Consider the following 25,615-nt stretch of genomic DNA (forward strand, 5'->3'; position numbering starts at 1 on the left):
CTTAAAATAGTATGTTCCGAAAACCCTAATCAAACAAAAGGGATGTATGTATAATGTAAAATAAAACTATATTATAAATTAAGGTCCACGTTTCTCTATATTTATAATCGACTAAGTTATCATTTTTGATGAGTATCATTTTATGATATTTATTTATTTATTTCAATAATATGTGTATAAATAATGTAAAAAAATCTTTATAAATAGGGGCCACTGCATCAACTTTACTCTACATAGTAAGATGCAACCTTCGCGGCGTTAACTTCATTTATTAATGTCAATATTAATAATGAAGGAGGCTGGATAAAGGTTAATGTACAGTTAAAGGGCAGTCGAGTAAGTTCCATTTGAACTCGGAGCCATCACTAGTATTTTAATAAATATACCGGACTGATTTCAAGTAACTTTTACTTCTTCATTTCCAAACGTCAACCAGAGATGTCAGCCATCGTTACACCCACAATATAATTTATATAATGACTGGTTACTTACCAACGTACGATGGAAACAAGTTCTGCTTTGCTCATAGCAGATATCGTCTAATATTATGCCGCCTTACAAAATTATATAGGAAAACCATTTTAAACATTACTTAATAAACCGATCGATTACATTTTGAAACATATTATAAATTAAGGAAATTTTCAACAATCTATAAGAATAAATCCAATCAAGTTTGTTTGGTGTAGAATATTTTGCTGCTTATTTATAATTAATCTTGATGAATGTTCGTTTTTTATTGTTTAAGGAAAGTAGACTGGTCAATGGGCCAGCAAATTTAATACTTATTGTATAAACACTTAGTATATAGAAAATTTAACTGACACAAACACAAATCAGTAGTGATCAGAAGTATCAAAAATACTTCACCAAATGCCAATCCGCACTAAGTCTGGAGAGTTTATATAAATTAAATGATAACAATAAGACATTTCAATAAATCAAAAACGCACTTTTTTCAAATACGCTTACAAGCACTTCACGTCATTTTAAAAGAAAAAAATACGGGCGGTTAGGAATTTGGATTTAAATAAGAAAGGCGACGAAACTCAGAAGTCATTTTTTTTATAAATTCAAATAATCATATATAATTACAGGCACAAGAGACATAACATCTTAGTTCCCAAGGTTGGTGGCGTATTGGTGAAGTAAGCGATGGTTAACATTTCTTACAAAGCCTTTATCTATGAGCGTTGGTGACCATTAGATGGCCTATATGTTCGTTCTCCTACCTATAATATAAAAATAATAAAAAATAAGCTTATCGAAGCTGAAGAATGTTCAGTAAACTGAAATAAAATATTCGTGATGTAAATCCAATTTAATTTAACTTTACGATATAAATCGTAATATTTGAAGACTTTTTGGTCGTTTTAATAACAGACATTCATTAAAATTTACAGAATCTTAGAAGTATAAATATAAAACAATGTAATATACTTCGTCATTGTTTTCATTTCTAGTACTAATACTGATACTAATTACTGCTCTTAATATTTACGTACATATACTATATTACCTAAAAGCTAAGTTAAGACCATATTATGACGAAAATTTTATCCACAATCGTACCAAATACCCAAAATAAAATAAACAAAAATGGCAATGAATTAGCAAGGATTATAATTTATGATAGGGGCGCGGAAGAACCGAGGACGAGTTGCGTCATGACGGCGCTGCCAAAATCCGCAACACTATATATGCAGCCGGCGCAGCGTCCACGGCACAGAACACTCGAGTCTCCGATCTTACTTACCAATATGAAAGCCTTCGTAAGTACTGTAGCAATTATTACAACATAATATCTATATTATTCGTAATTTGTATTTACTCTATTACATCAAATACTAAAAACTCGAAAATTCTTGAGTCACGTGTATTTCTTAAAAACCTTTGTGCTTTACTTTATGTGTATAAATATTAATACATCGATTTAACAAACACTGCATTACTATTGATTATTTAAATCCACGAATTATAACAATACTTTCTAACAATGCCGCAACTACTAAAAGTATGATGTTAATTGGCTTACAATTAATTCGTAATGACTTACAAACAGTTGATTCCACTGGTTGCGTGGTTTAAAATATTGTTTATTATTATGTTTCGATAGATCGTTGTATGCGCTCTCGTGGCCTGCGTCGCCGCCGGCAGTGAGAAGCGTGAGAAGCGTGGCTTCCTCAGCGGCGTCCACTCGTACAGCGGTGGCATCAGCGGGGGTTATCTCGGAGGATACAGCAGTGGCTACAGTGGTGGCCACGGAGGCTATGGTGGATACAGCGGCTACTCGGGCTACTCTGCACCCGCTATCAGCTACGCCGCACCCGCTGCCAAGGTCGTGACCGTCAACAAAGTAGTCAACACTCAACGCGTCATCGACGTCCCGCAAGTCGTGAACGTGCGCAAAGTGGTGTCTGTGCCTCAAGTAGTATCCGTGAACAAGGTGGTGGCCGCTCCCAGCTACAGCGGTTACAGCAGCGGTCTGTACGGTAACAGCTACGGATCCGGTTACAGTTCGGGATACGGCTATGGCTCCGGCTATAGCTCCGGTTACGGCTCCGGCTCCGGCTATGGCTCCGGCTACGGCTCCGGTTACGGCTCCGGCTACGGCTTGGGCTACTCAAGCGGTTGGTGATGAACAACTAAAAGAATACTAGTCCAATTACTGTGATCTTATGTATAATCATATTTTCTATAATTCTTTAATATTATTTAAAAGGTTTATATGTATATGTATGAATTATATTGCAATAAATTTATATTCTATTTAATTATTTCTTTTATTTTTTGTGCACTTGATTTAATGAAATCGAATCTAAATAGTTTTATTGAAATAGACTTTCCTCGTGATATTTTCCTTCAGCACAGATCAAATTATGAATTATTATAAGTGTCGATTGTCCGGGATTGAATCCACAATCGGTTGTAAGGACTTCCGTGTTTTAACCACTGTGCCATCGTGACTCGGATCGTTAAAATGGTAATATTGTTGAAATAAGCAAGTGTGCGTAGATTTGAATTATAGTAATTATTATTTAGCTGTACATATTTTATGAAGCCTCTTCGCTTACAACCCCATGAATACACTCAGTTCATCTCATTTACCTATTATGAAAAAAACATAGTCAAGATCCCGATATTATATACATAATAATAATAATGTCCTCTAGACTGATTTCGGCCACGGCGGCCAATGTCAAGAGAGATTAGCCAACTGCGCAGGAGATATTATAGTGCACAAGTGTGTGCGCTAACACAGGTGCACTCTCTCTTCCCTCACTCTTGAAATCCGATGGGACGGCAATCCGACACGACCGGAGAGTCCAGGTGCAGGACCAACGGCTTTACGTGCTTTCCGAGACACAGGAGTGTACACACTTCCAACTTCCAGACTCCGCTACTGAGAATTTTCTGACAGTAAAACCCAATAACTTATTATTTGCCCGACCTGGGATTTGAACCCAGGATCTCCGGGTCTGCGGCCTTACATCAAACCACTAGACCAACGAGGCAGTCATATACATTTATGCTGTATGTACATATATCGGAACAAACATGTCACGTTTTGTCTGATAATAAATAAAGTTTTTTATGAATATGTCAATATGCCGACCGAACTGTAGAGCTTTTAACGCTATAACCAAAAGGCTATTTGGTGACTAACTACAGCATTACTATAGACACCATTATGGCAGTACTTCACTTGGCGTAGTGTTCGCTTATTTGCACAGTGTGTACAGAATTTTTTGATTATAAAACAAAATAGAAATATGCTTTACTGCACACCAAAAATTATGTATAAATGTGGTCTAATCGCTAAGAAAGCGACTTCTCTCAAACAAATCATTCTATTGATTAAATGACTTCTTATAATCGCAGCAGTAGTACAAGCAGCTCTCAGTTTCATAATATTTAAATATACATAGTGTTAATGTTTGCCCTATTTCACCAAAAATGCGTGTGTGTTTTATTTATTTATAAAATGTGGGCTAATGTGCCACCAGCAACCTCAGGAACTAAGATGTTATGTCTTGCGTCATGTGCCCGTAGTATCACTAGTATCTTAGCGTGATATGCTTTTCACATTACAGGTTATCATAATATATAAAAAATCTATAAAAGCGTTGAAACAGGCTGTTAGTTTATTTAATATTTATTAATATTTGAATTCAGGTATTATGATCAGCGTAATACTTCCGTCTCACACGTTGAGTACGTACTACTCTACGTCTCTCAATACAATTTTCACAATAATATAAATATTATTTTGATAAATATAGCGACAATCATTATATAAACATGAGGAGCAAAGGTGCTTGCCTAAGGCAAGGTATTCGTTGATATAATAAGATTCCGCAGATATTTTTAAATCGGTCTATTAATATGTTTTAATTTGTCTTAAATAAAACATTAATATATCACTTAATAAACAGTACAAGGATAACTAGAAATAAACGTAGGAAGTCGTATTCATTATTTACCATTGTCTATAAATTTGATTATTTTCAGTTGACTAAAAAAATGCTGGTCTGATAGTAGCATTATATTATATACTGGTATTCAGATAAACACATTTTTATTTTTAAAATTTATATATAAAAACATATGACTAAATATTTACATTATATATGAGTCATACTCAGTGCAGTGTTGTATTAAATTTAGGAACCGATGTATCGTAAGTCCTCAACGATGTGTGCTTTACAAATATTTAATTAACAGGCACCATTAATTTTTATGTACCCACCGATGATAATCATGTTTTTCTTGTAATAATGCTTTAATGTATAAAAATGAATGTTTGATGTTTGTCCTTCAATAAACGTTCTCTGTATACCCTCATCTACCCGCGTGCAGCTGATATGGGTAGCTAGTACACTAATATGATTTTTTATTTTTAAACATAATTATGATTGACTTGAACCAGGTCTAGCGACGTGACGTGACTGTCTGCGCGAGGAACGGTACGCGCACAAAATCGTCGTCGGAGTAATCCTGCCGGCCTTCGAAGCCTGGACGAAAGCGATGATTCATTGTATTCACGACTCATACCTGTAATGACCTGTCATGGTTGTTTTGGAAAATACCTGTGTACGATCGGAAGCAACGACGATGATCCACCACTGTAACTCCGACCGGGACGCCGCTCAGCATACGTTGGAGGCGAAAGGTTGATCCTGGTCTGCGGGACCTCTCCCTGGCGTGGATAACCTTTGCCTCCTCCTGTGATATCATCACGGTCTAGAAGGAGATGGCGAAGCAGGAACGGGCAAGATCTGACCCCGCTCGACGAAGACGACCTCTATGTTTTCTCGGGAGAGAAGTGTGGCACACAAAAAGAGCTCCGCCTCGCAGATATGTTATATAAACAGTACCCATCAGCCTGTCTGATCCGTGGAAAGGATGGCCACCAGCGTAGTTTAAGAGCTTAAGAATCAATGTTAAAGTTTCTCTCTAAAGAAAACTACTAAGTTATGTTAAGGTCAAAACCACAGAGTTGGCCATGAACGACCAAAAACGTAGTTATATGTAGATCAGATCGCGTTAGAAATGAAAGTTTTGATGACGTCACAACTAGTTCGGATTTAGCGCAAGTGTTCGCGACATCCGGCGTTTTCGAGTGTCTACTAACGTTAGGAACCTTTAAGTGTTTAAATATCTTAATGCATAAAATTAATAAGCAAAAAGGCTTGCAGTACTAGCCTAATGTCTATCTGACTTTAGAGAAAAAGGTTTCACTCGGAGCTTATAAGCTCTATTAAGAGTAAAATTATATTTATATAATTTTCCCGATAACCATAGATTCTATTTATCCGACATATACTCGTAACATGATTGGCTAAATATTTTCGATTAATATATATTTATGCGTTGTATGTTTAGTGACATATAACTCGTTATTGACTCATAACGGTAATGTAATGTATACTATACGGATGATGTATACAAAAAAGTGTTAGTAAAACATAATATATTATGAAATAATAATTTATATTAAAAAAACCCTATTTATCAAAACCACAAAACTTAAAATTGTGATCGTAACGGCTGTTATTAGGCATCGAAAAAGGACACTTAAAGAGATTTTAATAGAAAAATTCAAACCGGCTAAATCTGTAAAAAGTATTGACAGTATTTTACAGGAATATCCAAGTATTTATATAAGCACATTTAATTTCTTTATGATATCGTTTTTTTCTCTGAATGTTTAGATCAAGTCGTTATATTTCATAAAACTATTGCCACAGTTCGTTGTTATGTAACTACATAGCATAGCACTAAGGAATATTTTTGAAATCCAATTTACACAAATAATTCGCGAAAGATATCATTAAGAAAAAAAAACTGCGAGGACCAAATTTCGACATTGCACTAGTGTAGCGCGACTATGAGTATAAAGCTTGTGGGGTGCGAACAAGTGTATCATTCACAGCGACACACTCACACAGAAAACTTCAACATGAAAGCTTTCGTGAGTATCAAACTGTTATTAAAATAACTATCTATTGAACGATCGCAAATTATATTTCCTATGTAACAACTTATCATTACTGAATCACCAAAGTATACTTAAATTGAACGTTTTTTTTACAGATCGTTGTCTGCGCTATTGTGGCCTGCGCTTCAGCCGGTAATGAGAAGCGGGAGAAACGAGGTTTCCTCGGCGGTCTTCACTCTATTGACAGTCTTTCCTACGGAGGCTCGTACGGTGGTATTTATGGCAATGACTATGGTTATGGTGGCTACTCGGGTTACTCTGCACCCGCTATAAGCTACGCTGCACCCGCCATCAACTACGCACCTGCGACCAGTTACGCTGCACCTGTGATCAGTCACGCAGCACCTGCAATCGGTTACGCTGCACCTGCGATCAGCTACGCTGCTCCTGCAATTAATTACGCAGCACCTGCAATCAGCTACGCCGCACCTGCTGCCAAAGTTGTGACAGTCAACAAAGTGGTCAACTCGCAGCGTGTCGTTGACGTCCCACAAGTGGTGAAGGTGCGCAAAGTGGTGTCCGAGCCTCAAATAGTGTCCGTCAACAAGGTAGTAGCCGCTCCCTCCCCCCTCAGCTACAACGCCTATAACAGCGGACTCCTTGGATTCGGATACGGATCTAATGACATCGCAGGTTACAGTTACGGTTCCGATTATGGATACGACTCCGGTTTCTCTAGCGGTTGGTGAGCAAAAACAATCCTATTCTTCTAGTCAACATCTCCTGTATAAGTCTTTTTGTTATTTTTATTTAATGATGAAATACAATAATATTTTTACAAGTTCTTGTATCATTTATTACACTTCATACATATTATATATCTTTGAATGTTATACCTAATATTATCAATTTATAAAATAATGTAGAGATTATAATCTCAGATATTATAAAACAGGAAGCTAATGATAAAGTACACTAAGTGAACTAAAATAAACAACAACAACAAAAATAAAAAATAAATCTAAATCCATATTAAAATTAAAGCCTCAGCAAAAGAATAGGTTTTAGCGAGGCTTATTTTTTATATATAATAGACGAATTTAAAATTGTCTTTAAATAACAACAGCTTTTTTTATTGTCATCCGAATAAAATGAAACAAAACCAAAGTTTCAGTATTTTCAGAAATTAAGGTGTACATACATATACATATATTTTGCTTTGTATGTATGTTTATACATACAAAGCAAAAATAAAAATATTTGCAATTTGTGTTCTGTTACTCATCTGCATTTACAGACACATGGTTCCTACTGCTTTACTACATGTGTTTTGGGTGTTTTTTTTTAACATAAGACATAAATTGGCAAAGATAAATATGCTGCGATATTTATTACACACTTAGCTATAAGCAACACAATTGATTGTTTTCATTTCTAAAGATTTTTTTTAATTAACAATTATATGCTTTGATTGTACACATATATCGGAACTGCCTCGTTGGTCAAGTCCATCCCATCGTACTATGAGAGTGAGGGAATAAATAGTGCAACTGTGTTTATGTACACACTTTATAATCCCAATCAGAAATACTCATTCTTTTTGAATAAAAAAATCAAGAAAACTAAAATTTGGTAGAACGCGGTGGTCTTAATCTGTATTATGAATGTAAATATCTGGCGTTCAAGTAAAAAAAAATGTCTGGAAACAATTAGGTATGCCTAACTATCAACTTCCATTTTAACCTCCTAAATGACTGTATGAATATGAATGATACACTTACACACTTTTTATCAATTGAAATACTTTATTTTATGTAAGAAAGCGGCAAACGGGCTGAAGGCTCGCCTGATGGAAGTGACTACCACCATGAACCCATGGATTCCTGCAACACCGTAAAGCTTGCAGGTGCGACGCCGACCCTTAAACTTTTGAATTAATGTCAATAAGGAATGTAATCAAGTCTTCTTTTGTGTGTGTGTTACTCGCTCGATTACAATTTTTGATGTGACACTTAAACGTAAGACTTGACTCGTATACCAATATTAAGATCCTTGTGTAGCAGCCATTCATTCTAGAGAACAACTGAAGAGCTTAGAATTAGCCTCTCCCACTAGCGTAAAAAAAATAATGAATCCATTCTATAACAAATAACACAAATTAAATATATGTGTCATAAGTTTCTTCAAGTCTAATCCAATGCCCGTGTTGCATTTGCAAAGCGTAAGAAACGTGTTATAGGCGTGTTATATTATTATATTCACTTGGTGATAGGGCTTTTGGTAAGCCGTAGGCGCTATCATTGTTCTAACCACAAAGAGCTACAATTTATATAAGATATTGCACAGCTTCAAGCATAAAGTTTAAATTACGCAAATTCTTCTATCCGTGTTTTTAAAATAATCAGTGAATTTATATAAAAATATTTGCAAATAAATACTAATTTTTATGGAAGTCAGTTAAAAATAAACACATATTGAAGTAAAAACTTAATATTGCACACTACTACACACACTATTTTGAAAATATTCGAGCTTAGAAAGAGAGGTGATAAGAATATGATAAAAAATTGTAATTTAAAAGATTATTTTCGGTATTAATCATCTCAGATAGAAATTAAAATTTGAAAATAAATAAATAAAAAAACAAATAAAAAAATACAATAAAACACAAATTTTTGACCGTGACGTCCCAACGGTAGGCGCGCCTCTGCAACCCTCCAAATCCTAGGGGGTTCTCGGGGTACAGAGACCTCCTAGCCCTTTCGATACTTATGGCGGGAGGAGAAGGTATGCATAGCGCCAACGTCTTCTCCCTGTTCTTTTTCGGCGAAGCAAGTCAACGGAAGTATTGTTCTCACGCTCCTTCTCCCGGCCTCCTTCTGCGACATGACGTTTTCGCAGAAAGAGACTATCTCCTTCCAGCACCTCTCGCTACCGACCATGGCGCTTATTACGCTCAGCAGTGTCCAACAACAATGGCCGCCAGGGAATGGCGCTGAGACCCCATTCAGCACACTCAATCAGGGTGTGATGCGCCGTGTCCGAAGGCTCGCTGCACTCATGGCAGGAGGGTGCGACTTCCAACCCCCCTATCCGGTAAATTTTTTTTTTTATTTGCCGGGTAGGCAAATTACTCTACTCCACCTGATGGTAAGTGGTAGTAGAGTCAAAACGTGACGACGGCCAGTACGGACAGGAAGAATGTTCTGCACTAGCCGCCCCCGCCTTGTGGCCCGCAAGATACCTCGTTTGAAAGAAGCCGGATTGTAAGAGGGGTTGACACCCACCCGCATAGGCGTCACGGTAGCATGCGAAAGCGATCCCGTGGCGCTCCTCATTAAGACGGAAAGGGTACCGCTGGTTTTTTAGTGGGTATTCCGATGTTTGGGGCGCTTTTTTTTATAGAACCGGAAGGCGGACGAGCATATGGACCACCTGATGGTAAGTGGTCACCAACGCCCTTAGACATTGGCATTGTAAGAAATGTCAACCATCGCTTACATATCCAATGCGCCACCAACCTTGGGAACTAAGATTTAATGTCCCTTGTGCCTGTAGTTACACTGGCTCACTCACCCTTCAAACCGGAACACAACAATACCAAGTGGGTAGTGCTGTTTTGCGGTAGAATAACTGATAAGTGGGTGGCACGTGACTTACACAATGCCCTACCACTTATATGTAGCGCATATTATACATATGATGTTCTCTTGACCAATTTCGGCCACGGCGGCCAATCTCAAGAGAGATTAGTCAACTGCGCAAGAAATAGTGCACAAGTTTGTGCGCACAGTTGCACTCCCTATCACTCTCATAATCTTATAGGATAGCAAACCGACAAGACTGGAGAGAGTTCGGCGCAGGACCAATGGATTTACGTACTTTCTGAGGCACGGGGGTATACACACTTCTAACTTCCAGACTTTGAGCTGCTACTGAGAATCTTCGACAGAAAAACTCACTAACTTTTCATCGGCCTGACTTCGAGATCAGCGGCCTTATATCCAGCCATCAGACCAACGAGGCAGTTAATTTTTGCCATTATACATGTACGCATCTAATCAATCTAATATGAAATACATTAGGCCGTGTCTTTAATTTTCAATGACAATTAATTCCAATCTGTTCAATACCATAGCAGTGGTTAAGACTTTGAACATTTAATTAAATACACACAATAAATGCTTCAATTTTATAAAATTAGTTTCATTTAAACAACAACATGGCCCACTCATGCTTTACAATGGTGGAGCTATCTATCTCACTCATAATTCAAAAATCTATAACGACACTCAATTACGTGAATCTGTAACCCAAAACCTGTTTGGAACAAACAATAACAATTTAAAAAATATATAGTGATGAAATAATTATGTTTAGTTCTTAAACAGAAAATGCTATTTATATTTTTGCATTTATTTTTAATAACATATATATATATATATACTGATACCGTTTTAATATTCACAAAATATTGGCGAGGACAGACTTGCGCCACCGCACGACCTTAGTACACCTATATAATGCATGGCGTACTGGCTTCGACATCACTCTTCTAGCAAACTTTGTCATCTTACAAGTCCCCTAAACGCGACAGTATGAAAGCTTTTGTAAGTAAATGCAGAAATTTTAAAACAATACTAGTACTTTGAAAACAATCACTACGTCGTGGTGGGAAGGAAAGTGTACCAAGTATTGTAGTAAAATAGCGACACAAGTGCAAAATAAAGTGGAGATTATTGTTTGATTTATTTATATTTTAAGGAAAAGAAAAAAACGATTTTTCTTAGTTGTAAATCTAATAAAAAGTCAATTAAGTTCACGATTTATATTAAAACCAACATATGTAGCTCAATGACATCGGGCGCCCGAGCCGCCGAGCAATGGGATAGTCGCAGTTTCTGTACTATTTATTATTGTGTAACTATTGGTAGCACGCCATATATTAGTAATTATTTTTTATGCTTTTTATAACAATGTTGTTTCTTTTACAATTTCAGATTGTTATCTGCGCTATTATAGCCAGCACTTCAGCCGGTAATGAAAAGCGTGAGAAGCGAAGCTTTCTCGGCGGTCTTCACTCTATTGATAGTCTTTCCTACGGAGGCTCATACGGTGGTATTTATGGCAGCGACTACGGCTATGATGGCTACTCGAGTTACGCAGCACCGGCGATCAGTTACACTGCACCTGTCGTCAGTCATGTAGCACCTGCGATCAGTTACACTGCACCTGTGGTCAGTCATGTAGCACCTGCGATCAGTTATGCTGCACCTGTGGTCAGTCATGTAGCACCTGCGATCAGTTATGCTGCACCTGTGGTCAGTCACGCAGCACCTGCGATAAGTTACACTGCCCCTGTGATCAATCGCGCAGCATCGGCGATCAGTTACGCTGCACCTGCAATCAGCTACGCAGCACCTATAATCAGTTACCCTGGACCTGCAATCAGCTACGCCGCACCTGCTGCCAAAGTTGTATCTGTCAAAACAGTAGTCAAGTCACAGCGAGAGGTCGACGTCAACAAGACAAGTTCGAAGCAAGAGGTGAAGGTGCGCAAAGTGGTGTCCGAGCCTCAAGTAGTGTCCGTCAACAAGGTAGTAGCCGCTCCCTCCCCCCTCAACTTCGACGCCTACAGCAGCGGACTCTCCGGATACGGTTCGGGTTACGAATACGGTTCTGTTTACGGTTCTGATTACTCTAGCGGTTTGTGGTGAACGAAGACAAACCTGTTCTTCTAGTCAATGTGCTATGTATAAGTTTTTATATTTGAGTTTTATTAAATGAATGATGAAATAAATAGTATATATATTTTCATAATCGTTGTTGTCATTTATCAAATTTATACATACATATCATGTACAATTACTTACAACGACAAAATATCCCTCATAACTTATAAGTACTTAAGACTTACTTTTGACCAAAATGATAGCAAAATATTCTTAAGAGGTTCTTATAAAATTAATTTTGCTCAAAAAAAAAAAAACAAAACAAAATTTAAAAAAGCTAAAGTAGTCATAAACATAATATGATATATTAAAACTGAGCCGAGATGGCCTAGTGGTTAGAACGCGTAAATCTTAACCGATGATTGTGGGTTCGAACCCGGGCAAGCACCACTGAATTTTCATGTGCTTAATTTGTGATTATAATTTATCTCGTGCTTGAAGTTCAGTAGTAGTTGGTAAAGGAAAACCTCGTGAAGAAACGTGCATGTGTCTAATTTCATTGAAATTATGTCACTTGTGTATTCTACCAACACGCATTGGAGCAGCGTGGTGGAATAAACTCTAAACCTTCTCCTCAAAAAGGGAGAGGAGGCCTTAGCCCAGCAATGGGACATTTACAGGCTGTCACTCTATATTAAAACTAAACACAGAAATAGCCTACGACTACTTTGCAGATTCAAGTGGGTCCCAGTGGGGATGCCTTTCTATTCTTTGTAAATAACATTTGTCATACAAAACTAACGATACAGGCTTTATGCTGACGATTCCGTAAAATTCAAAACATTCATACGTGGTTTAACTTTAAATATGGATGACATTAAATACAAAAAATTATTATATAATATATACAACAAAACAAACGTCGACAACCTCTTCATACAAGCTGGATGTCTATACACTTCACCAAGTCCTATGCGTGTTATTAGATAGTAAATGAAAGTTCAAAGCACATACTGAAGTCGCTGTTAAAAAAGCTCCCCAGATGTTAGGGTTCCTAAAAATAAATAGTAATGAATTTTATTTTACTTCAAGAACACGTCTGTGAATTTTGTTTTATGAGTGCCGTACGTGACTATTATGAGTTGACAGACGAATGTCATTAACCAATATTATTTACTTAAAAAATGTGTTATATTAGATCCTTAGGACATATGAAATTGGCGTTTTATATGGGAGGAATATAAAGTCAATGTTTATTTAATCGAAGTATGCACCGTTGTTATCTATGCACTTTTGCCATCTCATAGGTAGTTCATTGATCCCTTTACTAAAAAAACCATGGGGGCGAGAATCAATAAACTCTTTGAAGGCGTAACTTAGTGGTTGTTTATTGTGCATTTTGTGTCTTACGTTGTCGTGAAGCAGCAGTGACCTAGAGCGATTGACCAATCTCGGTTATTTAGCAGCTTGTTCTTCATTCATGGTTTGCGGTTGCTGACAACTGATATCTGCCATAATCGTTTGGCCAGATTTTTGAAAACTGTAGTGAACAACACCGGCGCTAGTCCATCAAACTCTCACAAGTAACTTTTTCTGACTCAATTTTCGTTTAGGGCAGGATTTGCTGGGTCTCCAGGGTTCAGCCATTGCGATGAGCTTCCGATTATTGTACAGTATCCACTTTTCATCACAAGTAATGATTCGATTTAAAATCCCTTCATTATTGTATTGGTTGAGCAAAGTAACACAGCAGTCGACGCGTGTTTGCAAGATCGATTCACTCAATTCATGAAGTACCCATCGTTCAAGTTGTTTTACTTTCCCGATTTGCTTCAAGTGGATTAATACAGTTTTATTACTTACCCCGAAGACTGCAGCTATCTCTGAAGTGCTTTGTGATGGATCCGCTTCCACAATATATTTAATTTATTATGCCTTTAATTCTTCATTTCTCACTTTGGTCTCCGGCCGTCCACGGGGTTGGTTATGAAGGTCGAAATTTCCAGAACGAAAATGTTGAAACCAAAAACGTACCATGCTTTCTTTTGCGATACCAGCGCCGTACACATCATTATTCCTTCGAGCTGTTTCTGCAGCACTGGTGCCACAGTAGAACTCGTACTCGTAAATATACGATATTTCATATTTTCCATTGTGCAGTAATAAGCGACACCAAAGAAATAAAATAAATAAAAAAGTATGAGGAAAATACAAATAAATGACTGTTTTCAAAACTCAAATGTACCAGCTATATGAATTTATTGATTTGAATTTGGAATTCTTAACCAAAGAGGAGATATTTCAGATCAAAGTGGTCAGTACGACAAAACACTAATTTCATATGTAATGACCTAATATGTATTGCCGGGTGTGTCTAAATACAAAAAAAATCACTAAATATAACTTGCATAACACATTTAATGGAAATCATCTATCGCTTTACACTATTTTTAGGGTTATTATTTAGTTGTTCACAAATCACCTCGACGCGAATCTATCACAAGGTCAAAGCGATGTCCCATCCTTCATTCATGTTTATTTAAACAGCGCTATGCTAATGCGATATTAGTATTACGATTACGATATCATTTGATTTCAATTCGTTAATATTTATGACTATATCCAAGAATAAGCCAATGATATTGCAATTAAATAAATTTAATAAAATCTAATATTAAGAAAATTTTGAATACTAAAGCATGTATTTACGAAATCTTCTTATCAAAGCAGATACTAGTTATTAAAGGTAAACAATAATTAACAGCGACCAATGAATAACGCGACATACTTTATGAGACTTCATATATTTTTATAGGCAGGCGGGCGAGCAAACGGACACCTGATGGTAAGTGGTCACCAACACCCATTGATATTGGCGATGTAAGAAATAATGCACCAACCTTGGGAACTGAGATGTTGTGTCCCTTGTGCCAGTAGTTATACTGGCTTACTCACCCTTCAAACCGGAACACTAAAATATCTGATGTGTGGGTGGTACCCACCTAGACGAGCCTGCATAAAGCCTTACCACCAGGCAAAAGGGTTAAACAAATGTTACAATTTCGAGTCAAAGTGGTCTTTCGAGCATCTTCTTTGTTATAAAGAAGTAAACTTACTAAGTAAGATCATAAAGCTGAGTACGTAGCAGGTAATCTTCGAACCAACTCATGTGATTTCAAAAATGTTTAACGTATTATACTACATAAGTATAAACCTTCAGAATGAACGCAGGCTGTACATTATTCCAGACAGGCTATACATTTGTAACTTACAAACGCAGCATTAACTGCAAGAGCTAAATGAACGTTTTATACAGAAGAGTTGATAAATGATTGCGTTATTTTATATGTCTTTTATGACAGAAAATTAAATAAATGTAAATAATATTTTCCATTTGAAATGTCTCTGATACAGTTTTAATAATCGCATAATATAGACGAGGACAAACTTGCGCCACCGCACGAGCGTAGTACAACTATATAACGCCCATCACACTGGCTTCGACATCACTCATCCCACTATCTTGTCATCTAACAAGTCTCGAAACACGACAATATGAAAGCCTTCGTAAGTAAACTCAGCTTAAAATTATACTATTTTGTAATCAATTACTACAAAGATAATTTACCAAGTATTGTATTAATAAGGTACAAGTGTAACATTTAGAAGTGAATATTGGTGTTTGTTTTATTTTTATTTTAAGAAAAACATATATTTAACAATAAATATATAGTAAAGATTAAATTAATTCCTCGTTACTTATCAAAGCCTACAAAGCTCAACGCTATGCGAGAATCGGGTGGGAGTTACTGTCATGCCCTTCGTGCTATAGTTGTATATTATTGCATATTATATGTAATTCTGTTTTTCATAAATATTTATAAATATATATTACTAAATTATTTTTTTTCAATTACAGATCGTCGCCTGCGCTATTGTGGCCTGCGCTTCAGCCGGTAATGAGAAGCGGGAGAAGCGAGGCTTTCTCGGCGGTCTTCACTCTATTGACAGTCTTTCCCACGGAGGCTCGTACGGTGGTATTTATGGCAGTGGCTATGGTTATGGTGGCTACTCGGGTTTCTCTGCACCCGCTATAAGCTATGCTGCACCCGCCATCAATTACGCAGCACCTGCGGTCAGTTACGCTGCACCTGTGATCAGTCACGCAGCGCCTGCGATCAGTTACGCTGCACCTGTGATCAGTCACGCAGCACCTGCGATCGGCTATGCTGCACCTGCAATCAGCTATGCTGCACCTGCGATTAACTACGCGGCACCTGCAATCAGCTACGCCGCACCTGCTGCCAAAGTTGTGACAGTCAACAAAGTGGTCAACTCGCAGCGTGTCGTCGACGTTCCACAAGTGGTGAAGGTGCGCAAAGTGGTGTCCGAACCTCAAATAGTGTCCGTCAACAAGGTAGTAGCCGCTCCCTCCCCCCTCAGCTACAACGCCTACAACAACGGACTCTCTGGATTCGGGTCCGGTTACGGATACGGTTCGGTTTACGGCGCTGGCTACTCTAACGGTTGGTGGTGAACGAACGAAAACCTGTCCTTCTAGTCAATGTCTTCTGTATAAGTTTTTTTTGTTTGTACTTTTTTATTTAATCATGAAATACAATCATGCATATTTTCATAAGTTTTGTATTATTTATTGAACTTTATACACCTTATAACATAATTAGTTAAAAGTTCCTTCATTACCGATAATAAGGTACTTTTACATAAAGCAACAGTAACACCAATTGGAATTAACTCGTAATGAATTAATTATTATTACTCGTTTAAAACCAAAAGAGGAAATTTTGTTGTAAATATTATGAAATAATCACGAATATACGATACAATATAAAGGTTAAAATACACTTATATTGTATACACTCTGGTGCTCCACTCTTGTCGTTATAATTTTAAATAATAAAATATAAATAGAGACGAGAATACAATAACCCTCACGTAGTAATGGTAGTCGCCTCGCAAATCGGTGATCGCGAAATCAGCAGTAATATAAAAAAATATGGAGATTATATAAATTTAGAATGTACCGAAATATGACACTATGGCATGTGATCATGAATCGTGTCTGTCTGTATCCCTGAGGAAGTTAACAAATATTTTTATATTAATTTTATATATGAAATATGAACGTGGACGGGCCATCCGATGGTAAATAGTCACCATCGCCCAAGGACATTTACATCGCTTTAAGAAAAATAAGCCATTCCTGCTATCGCCAATGCGCCACATATTTGCTCGACCACTTACCTATTCCATAAAAAAAATGCTGCTTTGTGGCAGAATATATGCTGAGTGAGTGGTACTTACCCAGACGGACTTGTACAAAACCCTACCAAGGTTGGCAAATGTTTACATATCATATTTTAACAAAGCACGAGGATAAATAGATCATTTATCCTTTTTATCCTCGTATGAAGTTAGGATATTTAGCTAATTACTAACAGCTATAAAAAAGACATCACACCCTGGTTATGGCCTCCAGTGGTGACAAGAGGACCAGTTCTTTTTCGCTCACAGATTCTAAATTGCAATTAAACAAAGATATAGTGCAAGTATTCGATCATTTCACGCGGACACGCAGATGAGTAGATATTTACAAAAGAGAGCTGTCCGGTCGATTTAAAATCTTGGAGCTCGAGATTCAGGATATTTTTTTAAATGGTAGGAATATTTACAGTTTTGATACAATCTTGATAAAATCAGTCGAGATCACTGTATAAACACGAGAAGTAAGGATAAACTTATAACGCCAATTTTTCGACTCCACGTAGTTAATAAATCCTTCTCGGGGCAAGGTATTTGCGTCTTTAATTAATTTCCGCAAGTAAATTACCTGTAATAATTAATAAATTAAAATCGTTTTTCAAATATACATTATTATTAATAGGGTATATGGCTCAACACGAGATAATATAGATGACAAAAAAGCGTGGAGTTAGGTTAGGTTACTTGTTGACTTTCAGGCGTCATATAAATTTCATTATTTTTTCCGTGCAGTGACGGAGAAAGAATACATTTCACTGCCCCTCTCTTTCCCATGGGTGTCGTAAGAGGCGACTAAGGGATATCTGAGCGACCATCTGCTCATCTGGTGGTAGGATGCTAACATCCGCCTGGCTTGTTACCACCGTACGCATGGTGAAAAACTCGTGAAGTGGCTTGCAGCCGCGTTTCGAGGTCAGCCAGCGTACAGCCAGAGCCCGAGCGAGTATTGCCGCGATGGGTGTTGGTCCAATTGGAGACGGCTGTTGAACCAATGCCGGGGGAAACTGTATTGACCTGCCGGTCAGGGAGACCCGAAGAAACGGCTGTTCCGCTGGCCGCCCGTGGCATAGTACAGGGGCCCGAGCGTGCCTAACCAGCTCGTGAGGCTGCCCCACCAGGCCACGCATAATCTCGGGGTGGACCGTCGTGCCGGTTGGTGACCGGTAGGTGGGGTCCCGGCGGCCACTTCCGGGGGGGTTCGGGGGCCCTTCCGTCCGGCGGGTCAGTGTATTTTTCCTTTTGGCAACCACTTGGGGAAACACGCCTCCACACTTTGCCCATCCCTATCGTGGCAATACATCGCTCGCTTCACGTCTCTTTTCCACTTCATTTTTCCCAAATGGCGCAACAAAAAAGAAATAACGGTCGTACAGCGGTGCACACCCCCACCATACCCTCGCTGTTTGAGGTCGAGTTCTCTAACATCCGAGGACTCCACACTAACCTCAACGCTGTCCACCACCATCTCGAGACAGCACGGCCAGCAATGTTGTTTCTCACGGAGACACAAATACTCCGTCCTGCCGATACCAGCTACCTTAATTATCCCGGCTACACGCTTGAAGAATCCTTCAAAGCGAAAGCCGGAGTATGCTTGTTCGTCAGGACGGATGTTTGCTGTCACCGACTGCGCTGCTTGGAGGACCCCTCCTTCTCCATGTTGGTGGTACGTGTGGACCTGGTTCGTCAGAGCCGAGTCTACGTGTGCCTCTACAGATCCCACAATGGTGACTTGGAGACAAGCCGATTATTTGACCATCTTAGTCGGGTGGCAGATGCTGCGCAAGAGCAATTTCCTAACGCGGAATTGGTGTTTTTGGGGGATTTTAATGCTCACCACGAATCCTGGTTGAAATCCCTCAAAACTGACCATGCTGGAAGGACTGCTCATGCTTTTGCTCTCACACATGACTTGACCCAACTGGTTGATCAGCCCACCAGGATTCCAGACATTGATGGGCAAGCACCTTCTCTACTGGACCTTCTGCTGACTTCTCACCCGGTGGAATATCAGGTTGTGGTTCAGGCTCCTCTTGGCTCTTCGGATCACAGCCTTATTTCTACCAGAGTGCCACAGGCCAAGCTGCCGCCACTAGCGGTATGCAAACGTCGCGTTTGGCACTATAAGTCGGCGGATTGGGACGGTATGCGCGATTACTATGCGTCGGTCCCTTGGAAGGAACGTTGCTTCTGTGGGAATGACCCGACAGCTAGTGCCGCTGCTGTTGCTGGCGAGATCATGTTGGGAATGGAATACTACATTCCTAGCTCAGATCTCGTCAGTAGGAGTACGCGTAACCGTTGGTTCACTCGTGAATGTGCCGATGCTGTATCATCTAAGCAGGCGGCATATCGCAAGTGGATCAACGGCTGTATTAGCGGGGCATCTAACATTGACTCACTGAAAGCAAACTATAATAAAAATTCCAAGTCCTGTAGAAAGGCATACACGAGAGCGGATGCAGAGCGCATTGTACAGATTGGTCATGACCTTGTTTCGCATCCTAGGGGCTCCCGTAGCTTCTGGCGTCTGACCAAGTCTGTGCAAAACAATTTCTGCCAACCTTCGCTGCCACCGCTCAGAAATCCGGACGGATCGCTAGCTCACAGTCCGCAAGAGCAAGCTGATCTCCTGGCTAAACTCTTTGCCGACAATTCCGTCATCGATGATTGTAGTGCACTGCCACCTACAATACCTGCATGTGGCCATACGATGCCTGACATTAAAATCAGGCAACGTGATGTGCGTGCGGAGCTGCAATCACTTGATGTACGAAAAGCTAGCGGTCCCGATGGAATACCAGCCATAGTGCTGAAGAAGTGCGCAGCGGAGCTGTCTCCTGTGTTAACGCGCCTGTTCCAACTTTCTCTCTCTTCGGGAAGTGTGCCGGAGGCTTGGAGAAGAGCTAATGTGCAAGCGGTTCCCAAAAAAGGGGATCGGTCTGACCCGGCAAATTATCGGCCAATAGCTATCACCTCAGTACTTTGTAAGGTGATGGAACGGATTTTAAACAACCAACTGATCCATTACCTAGAAGATCACTGCCTAATTAATGATCGTCAGTACGGGTTTCGACCAAAACGGTCCACAGGTGATCTTCTAGCGTACGTAACACACCTCTGGGGTGAAGCTATCGACAAGCATGGAGCATCGTTGGCTGTCAGCCTCGATATCTCCAAGGCTTTCGACAGGGTCTGGCACAGAAGTCTTCTCTCCAAGCTACCGGCATATGGTCTGCCTGCTCAGCTATGCACCTGGATTGCCAGCTTCCTACACAAGCGTAGCCTTCGTGTTTTAGTAGATGGTTGCGCTTCACAATTCTATGTAGTGAATGCTGGGGTCCCCCAGGGATCTGTGCTATCTCCCACACTCTTTCTTTTGCATATCAATGATATGCTCTCCCTTGGGAACATACATTGCTATGCAGATGATACAGTACAGTACAGTGCATGGTGGATACCACGGACGCGCAGTGGCTGGGCGGGCGGAAACTGAGGAGAGGCGGGAGAATCTTGTCATTGAACTCGATAGGACGTTAGAGCTCATCGCCAAATGGGGCTCTGATAATCTTGTTGAGTTTAATGCCAAGAAAACACAGGTATGCGCTCTCACGGCGAAAAAGTCAACATTTTCTCCTCTTCCCTCCCTCCGTGGTACTCCGCTGGTGATGCAAAGCAAAATCGCCATGCTGGGGATTGACGTTCGCTGCGACCTTAGTCCAAGGGATTACATCGAGGCTGTTATAAAAACAGCTTCACGGAAACTCGGAGTTCTGAACAAGGTGCGGCGCTTTTTCACGCCTCAACAACTGTGCCTGCTGTACAAAACACAGGTACGGTCTTGCGTGGAATATTGCTCGCACCTTAGGGATGGCTCCGCTAAGTACCTACTTGAGGCCTTGGACCGGTTGCAGCGACGTGCCGTACGCATTATTGGCGACGTAAAGGTCACAAACACCCTTGAACCTTTACAATTGCGTCGTGAGATAGCAGCACTGAGCGCTTTCTATCGACTGTATCACGGCGAGTGCTCTGAGGAATTATTCTCTCTAATCCCTGCTTCCCCCTTCCTTCTTAAGTCCACGCGAGCTGGTTCTCGATGTCACCGCCTAACTGTGACATCAATTCCATCGCGTACAAAGAAATTTGGCAACTCCTTTCTTTGTCGCACTTCCAAAAAATGGAATTCCTTACCAGCTCACGTGTTCCCCTCCTCTTACAACCCGGGTTCCTTCAAACGAGGCGTGAAGAGGCATCTTGCGGGCCGGCAAGGCGAAGGCGGCTAGTGCAGAACGTTTTTCCCGTCTGTACTGGCCGTCGTCGCGTTTGGACTCTACTACCACTTACCATCAGGTGGAGTAGAGTCATTTGCCCTCCCGGCGAATATAAAAAAAAAAAAAAAAAATTTCTTAAATTACATAAATTACATTGTATTTGAAATGTTGGAAAAGAGTAACTACTGAGTTTCTTGCCGGTTCTTCTCGGTAGAATCTACACTCCGAACCGGCGGCAACATTTAATATGGGTGGTAATTTAACACTGGTGGTAGGGCTTTGTGCAAGCTCGTCTGGGTAGTTACCACCCACTCATCAGATATTCTACCGCAAAACAGCAATACTTGATATTGTTGTGTTCCGGTTTGAAGGGTGAGTGAGCCAGTGTAATTACAGGCACAAGGGACATAAAATCTTAGTTCCCAAGGTTGGTGGCGCATTGGATATGTAAGCGATGGTTGACATTTCTTACAATGCCAATGTCTAAGAGCGTTGGTGACCACTTACCATCAGGTGGCCCATATGCTCGTCCGCCTTCCTATTCTATAAAAAAAAAAAAAAAAATATAAATCTCTAACATGACATAACAATCAAAAGTGCTTGTAAAAGTCAACTTAAATAGTCAGTTTTGATTTTTAATTCTAATTTTTTTTATTTACATTAACTTTAAAAAAATGTAAATAATTTTAATACACTATCTTTTTTTAAATATTGTATTTATTTGTATCTATTTTAGGCTTTAATGTTTCAATTAATTTTTAAAAAAGACATGATCACATTGGAAGGATTAATATAGAAAATAGAATTTAAATACATTTATCATGATATAAAACTAGTATAAGCTGCATTCAATAAAATATACGTACTGTATTACAAAGTCAAAATTGTACTTTTTAATAATATTAAAAAAACGACAAAATTTAACATTTTTAATAAATAATTTGCAAATTAAAAAAAAGAGGGGTGATTATTGATTTGCAAATCACCTCGACGCGAAACTATCACAAGGTCAAAGCGACGTCCCATCCTTCATTCATGTTTACTTAAACAGCGTTATGTTAATGCGATATTAGTATTACGATTACGGTATCATTTGATTTCAATTCGTTAATATTTATGACTATATCCAAGAATAAGCTAAATTTATTGCACAACTGAAGACATATTCAGTAAAATCTTTATATATTTTTTAATATTTAAAGCAGATACCGGAAATTAGCAACATTCAATAAATAACAAAATTTACAAAAATAAATTTTCTATTTAATGATTAAATGAATATGCTCCGCATCCGCAACATACTCTTTGTTACCTTAACGCGAATGAGGAGAATTCATCAACTTGCAGTCATCATTTGTCCTGTATGACAAATTAGTTGGGATTTAAAAATAGTATTCAGACGTTTTATCTACGGAATAAATACTTTTGGTCATCAACCTTCAATCAAACAACCTTCACCAACGAGCATAAAAACACAATTGCTAACACAAATTAAGAACATGACAAGACAGAGACACTTGAAAGACAGTAAGAGACACAAAGATTTTGAACACTCTATCATCAAACTCAATCCATGTTTTCTAACGGGCTATTTCCGTCCTTTTATGTCATTACATGTAACAACGGAAATAGCCAAGTATGTTTTCATTACATCATTTCATTTGATTTACGTTTATAATATGTTCTGAATAGTCTGTATATACGTTGTAATATCTTAAATATAACTTTATTTTCTGTTGACCCTCATCACATCCAAATAGATAAATAGATTTAAATAGGTTGAACTAAGGTTTTTAGCATAGATCTCTTGTAAAAGATAGTAAAGTAAAGTAACAGCCTGTTAATGTCCCACTGGGCTAAGGCCTCCTCTCCCTTTTTATGGAGAAGGTTTGAAGCTTATTCCTTTTTCCTATTATTATTTGTAAAAGATAAGTCTGTTATTCTGAGAACACTTTTGTCTCATTGTAAGTTGTGTAATGTCCCCCTAATTAATTTTAAAAACGGCCACCTTACTCAACGGAGGCTCCGTTAACCGCGCTCTTCTTCTAAACTGTGTACGCAAACAGAGATATTTCCTCTCTTTTAAAATTCGATGATTTAGATTCGATAAGTTAGAAGTTGTATGTATTTTATGGTATGTGTATGAATGTAAATATACAATTACAATACTGTAAATTATTAAGGGGAAATGTGTGTGTATAGTGTATGAAAAGACCTCGCTTATCGTCAGAAAAAGCATTGACCTTGTTAAAAATCACTTGTATTTGCAAAAATTGATACAATTCTAATATTCGCATGATATCGGCGAGGACAAACTTGCGCCACCGCGCGAGCGTAGTACAACTATATAACGCGCATCATACCGGCTTCGACGTCACTCATCTCACAAACTTTATCTTAAAAGTTAACCAAACGCAACAATATGAAAGCTTTTGTAAGTTAATGTAGTCATTATAATCAATAAGTAATTATAATATTACTACTATCATAATAACAAGGTTTAGAACTGCGGCCTTTTGTTAGTTTTATTTCTATTTCTGGAGAAAAGATACAATATAAATGTAATGTCCCCCTGATAAAGTATTCAGTGCAGGTCATGTGCTAAACTCTTAACAGCTCACCGGTACACGGACCGCAAGTGATTGGGAAGTTTACAGATTCAATCGACACCTTTTTGTTATCCAATCCTAACACGAGATTTTAATAATTGGATGGTTAATATGCATCGCAGTAACTTTCTAAAAAAAGGTTTTTCTACATTCTTAAATGCATATAAATAAATTAATGATATTTTTATAAATTTCAGATCGTTATTTGCGCTATTGTGGCCTGCGCTTCAGCCGGTAATGAGAAGCGGGAGAAGCGAGGCTTTCTCGGCGGTCTTCACTCTATTGACAGTCTTTCCCACGGAGGCTCGTACGGTGGTATTTATGGCAGTGGCTATGGTTATGGTGGCTACTCGGGTTACTCTGCACCCGCTATAAGCTACGCTGCACCCGCCATCAATTACGCAGCACCTGCGATCAGTTACGCTGCACCTGTGATCAGTCACGCAGCGCCTGCGATCAGTTACGCTGCACCTGTGATCAGTCACGCAGCACCTGCGATCAGCTACGCTGCTCCTGTGATCAGTCACGCAGCACCTGCAATCGGCTACGCTGCACCTACGATCAGCTACACTGCACCTGCAATTAATTATGCAGCACCTGCAATCAGCTACGCCGCACCTGCTGCCAAAGTTGTGACAGTCAACAAAGTGGTCAACTCGCAGCGTATCGTCGACGTCCCACAAGTGGTGAAGGTGCGCAAAGTGGTGTCCGAGCCTCAAGTAGTGTCCGTCAACAAGGTAGTAGCCGCTCCCTCCCCCCTCAACTTCGACGCCTACAGCAGCGGACTCTCCGGATACGGTTCCGGTTACGGATACGGATCTGTTTACGGTTCTGGTTTTACTAACGGCTTGTGGTGAACACAACCGTTTGAGATATTTGAGATTAATTTTATTTATTTTTAAATAAATTTTTATTTTTCATAAGTTTCATATTTTATTCATATCCATCACAAATAAGTATGTACAATACAAAAAATACTATATATTCACTGTACGTATTTTATTTTGCGTCTAAGTGAAAAAGTAATATAAAATACAGTTTAACAAATATAACATAATTATAGAGTATAGCTTTATCCTTTTCTCGTCATTACCTAACCTGCTCGTAACTACGAGTACGATCAATCAACACAATTTCGACGGCGAACTGGGAAGTAATACAATATATCGATGACTAATATTCGATCAATAATTCAATTTATCAATCAATGTTTTGAAGAAAATTGGTATGGGAGCGATTACATTAAATATAATATGATGTGAATTCTGAATTTCAGTCTTCTACAAATAATTATATTGTTATTTCTATAATATATTTAAATAATTTAATAAATAC

The 25,615-nt window shown here is 38.8% G+C and overlaps 3 protein-coding genes across 3 annotated transcripts; all 3 read left to right on the top strand.

Annotated features, from left to right (window-relative positions):
• Positions 1-1,760: 1,760 nt before the first annotated feature.
• Positions 1,761-2,638, top strand: LOC126769539 (keratin-associated protein 6-2-like). The gene is made up of 2 exons (XM_050488400.1): positions 1,761-1,772; positions 2,117-2,638. Exons 1-2 carry the CDS (start codon positions 1,761-1,763, stop codon positions 2,636-2,638), a joined length of 534 nt encoding a protein of 177 aa, XP_050344357.1.
• Positions 2,639-6,463: 3,825 nt separating this feature from the next.
• Positions 6,464-7,191, top strand: LOC126769794 (cuticle protein 38-like). Its single transcript, XM_050488706.1, has 2 exons — positions 6,464-6,475; positions 6,598-7,191. Exons 1-2 carry the CDS (start codon positions 6,464-6,466, stop codon positions 7,189-7,191), a joined length of 606 nt encoding a protein of 201 aa, XP_050344663.1.
• A 3,849-nt stretch (positions 7,192-11,040) lies between these two features.
• LOC126769796 (uncharacterized) lies at positions 11,041-25,137 on the top strand. Its single transcript, XM_050488707.1, has 7 exons — positions 11,041-11,052; positions 11,443-11,548; positions 11,609-12,148; positions 15,653-15,681; positions 16,034-16,211; positions 16,425-16,615; positions 24,478-25,137. The coding sequence occupies exons 1-7, from the start codon at positions 11,041-11,043 to the stop codon at positions 25,135-25,137; spliced, it is 1,716 nt and encodes a 571-aa protein (XP_050344664.1).
• Positions 25,138-25,615: the final 478 nt, after the last annotated feature.

The sequence above is a fragment of the Nymphalis io genome, chromosome 7 (genome assembly GCF_905147045.1).
Source record: "Nymphalis io chromosome 7, ilAglIoxx1.1, whole genome shotgun sequence".
NCBI classification, from domain to species: domain Eukaryota; kingdom Metazoa; phylum Arthropoda; class Insecta; order Lepidoptera; family Nymphalidae; genus Nymphalis; species Nymphalis io.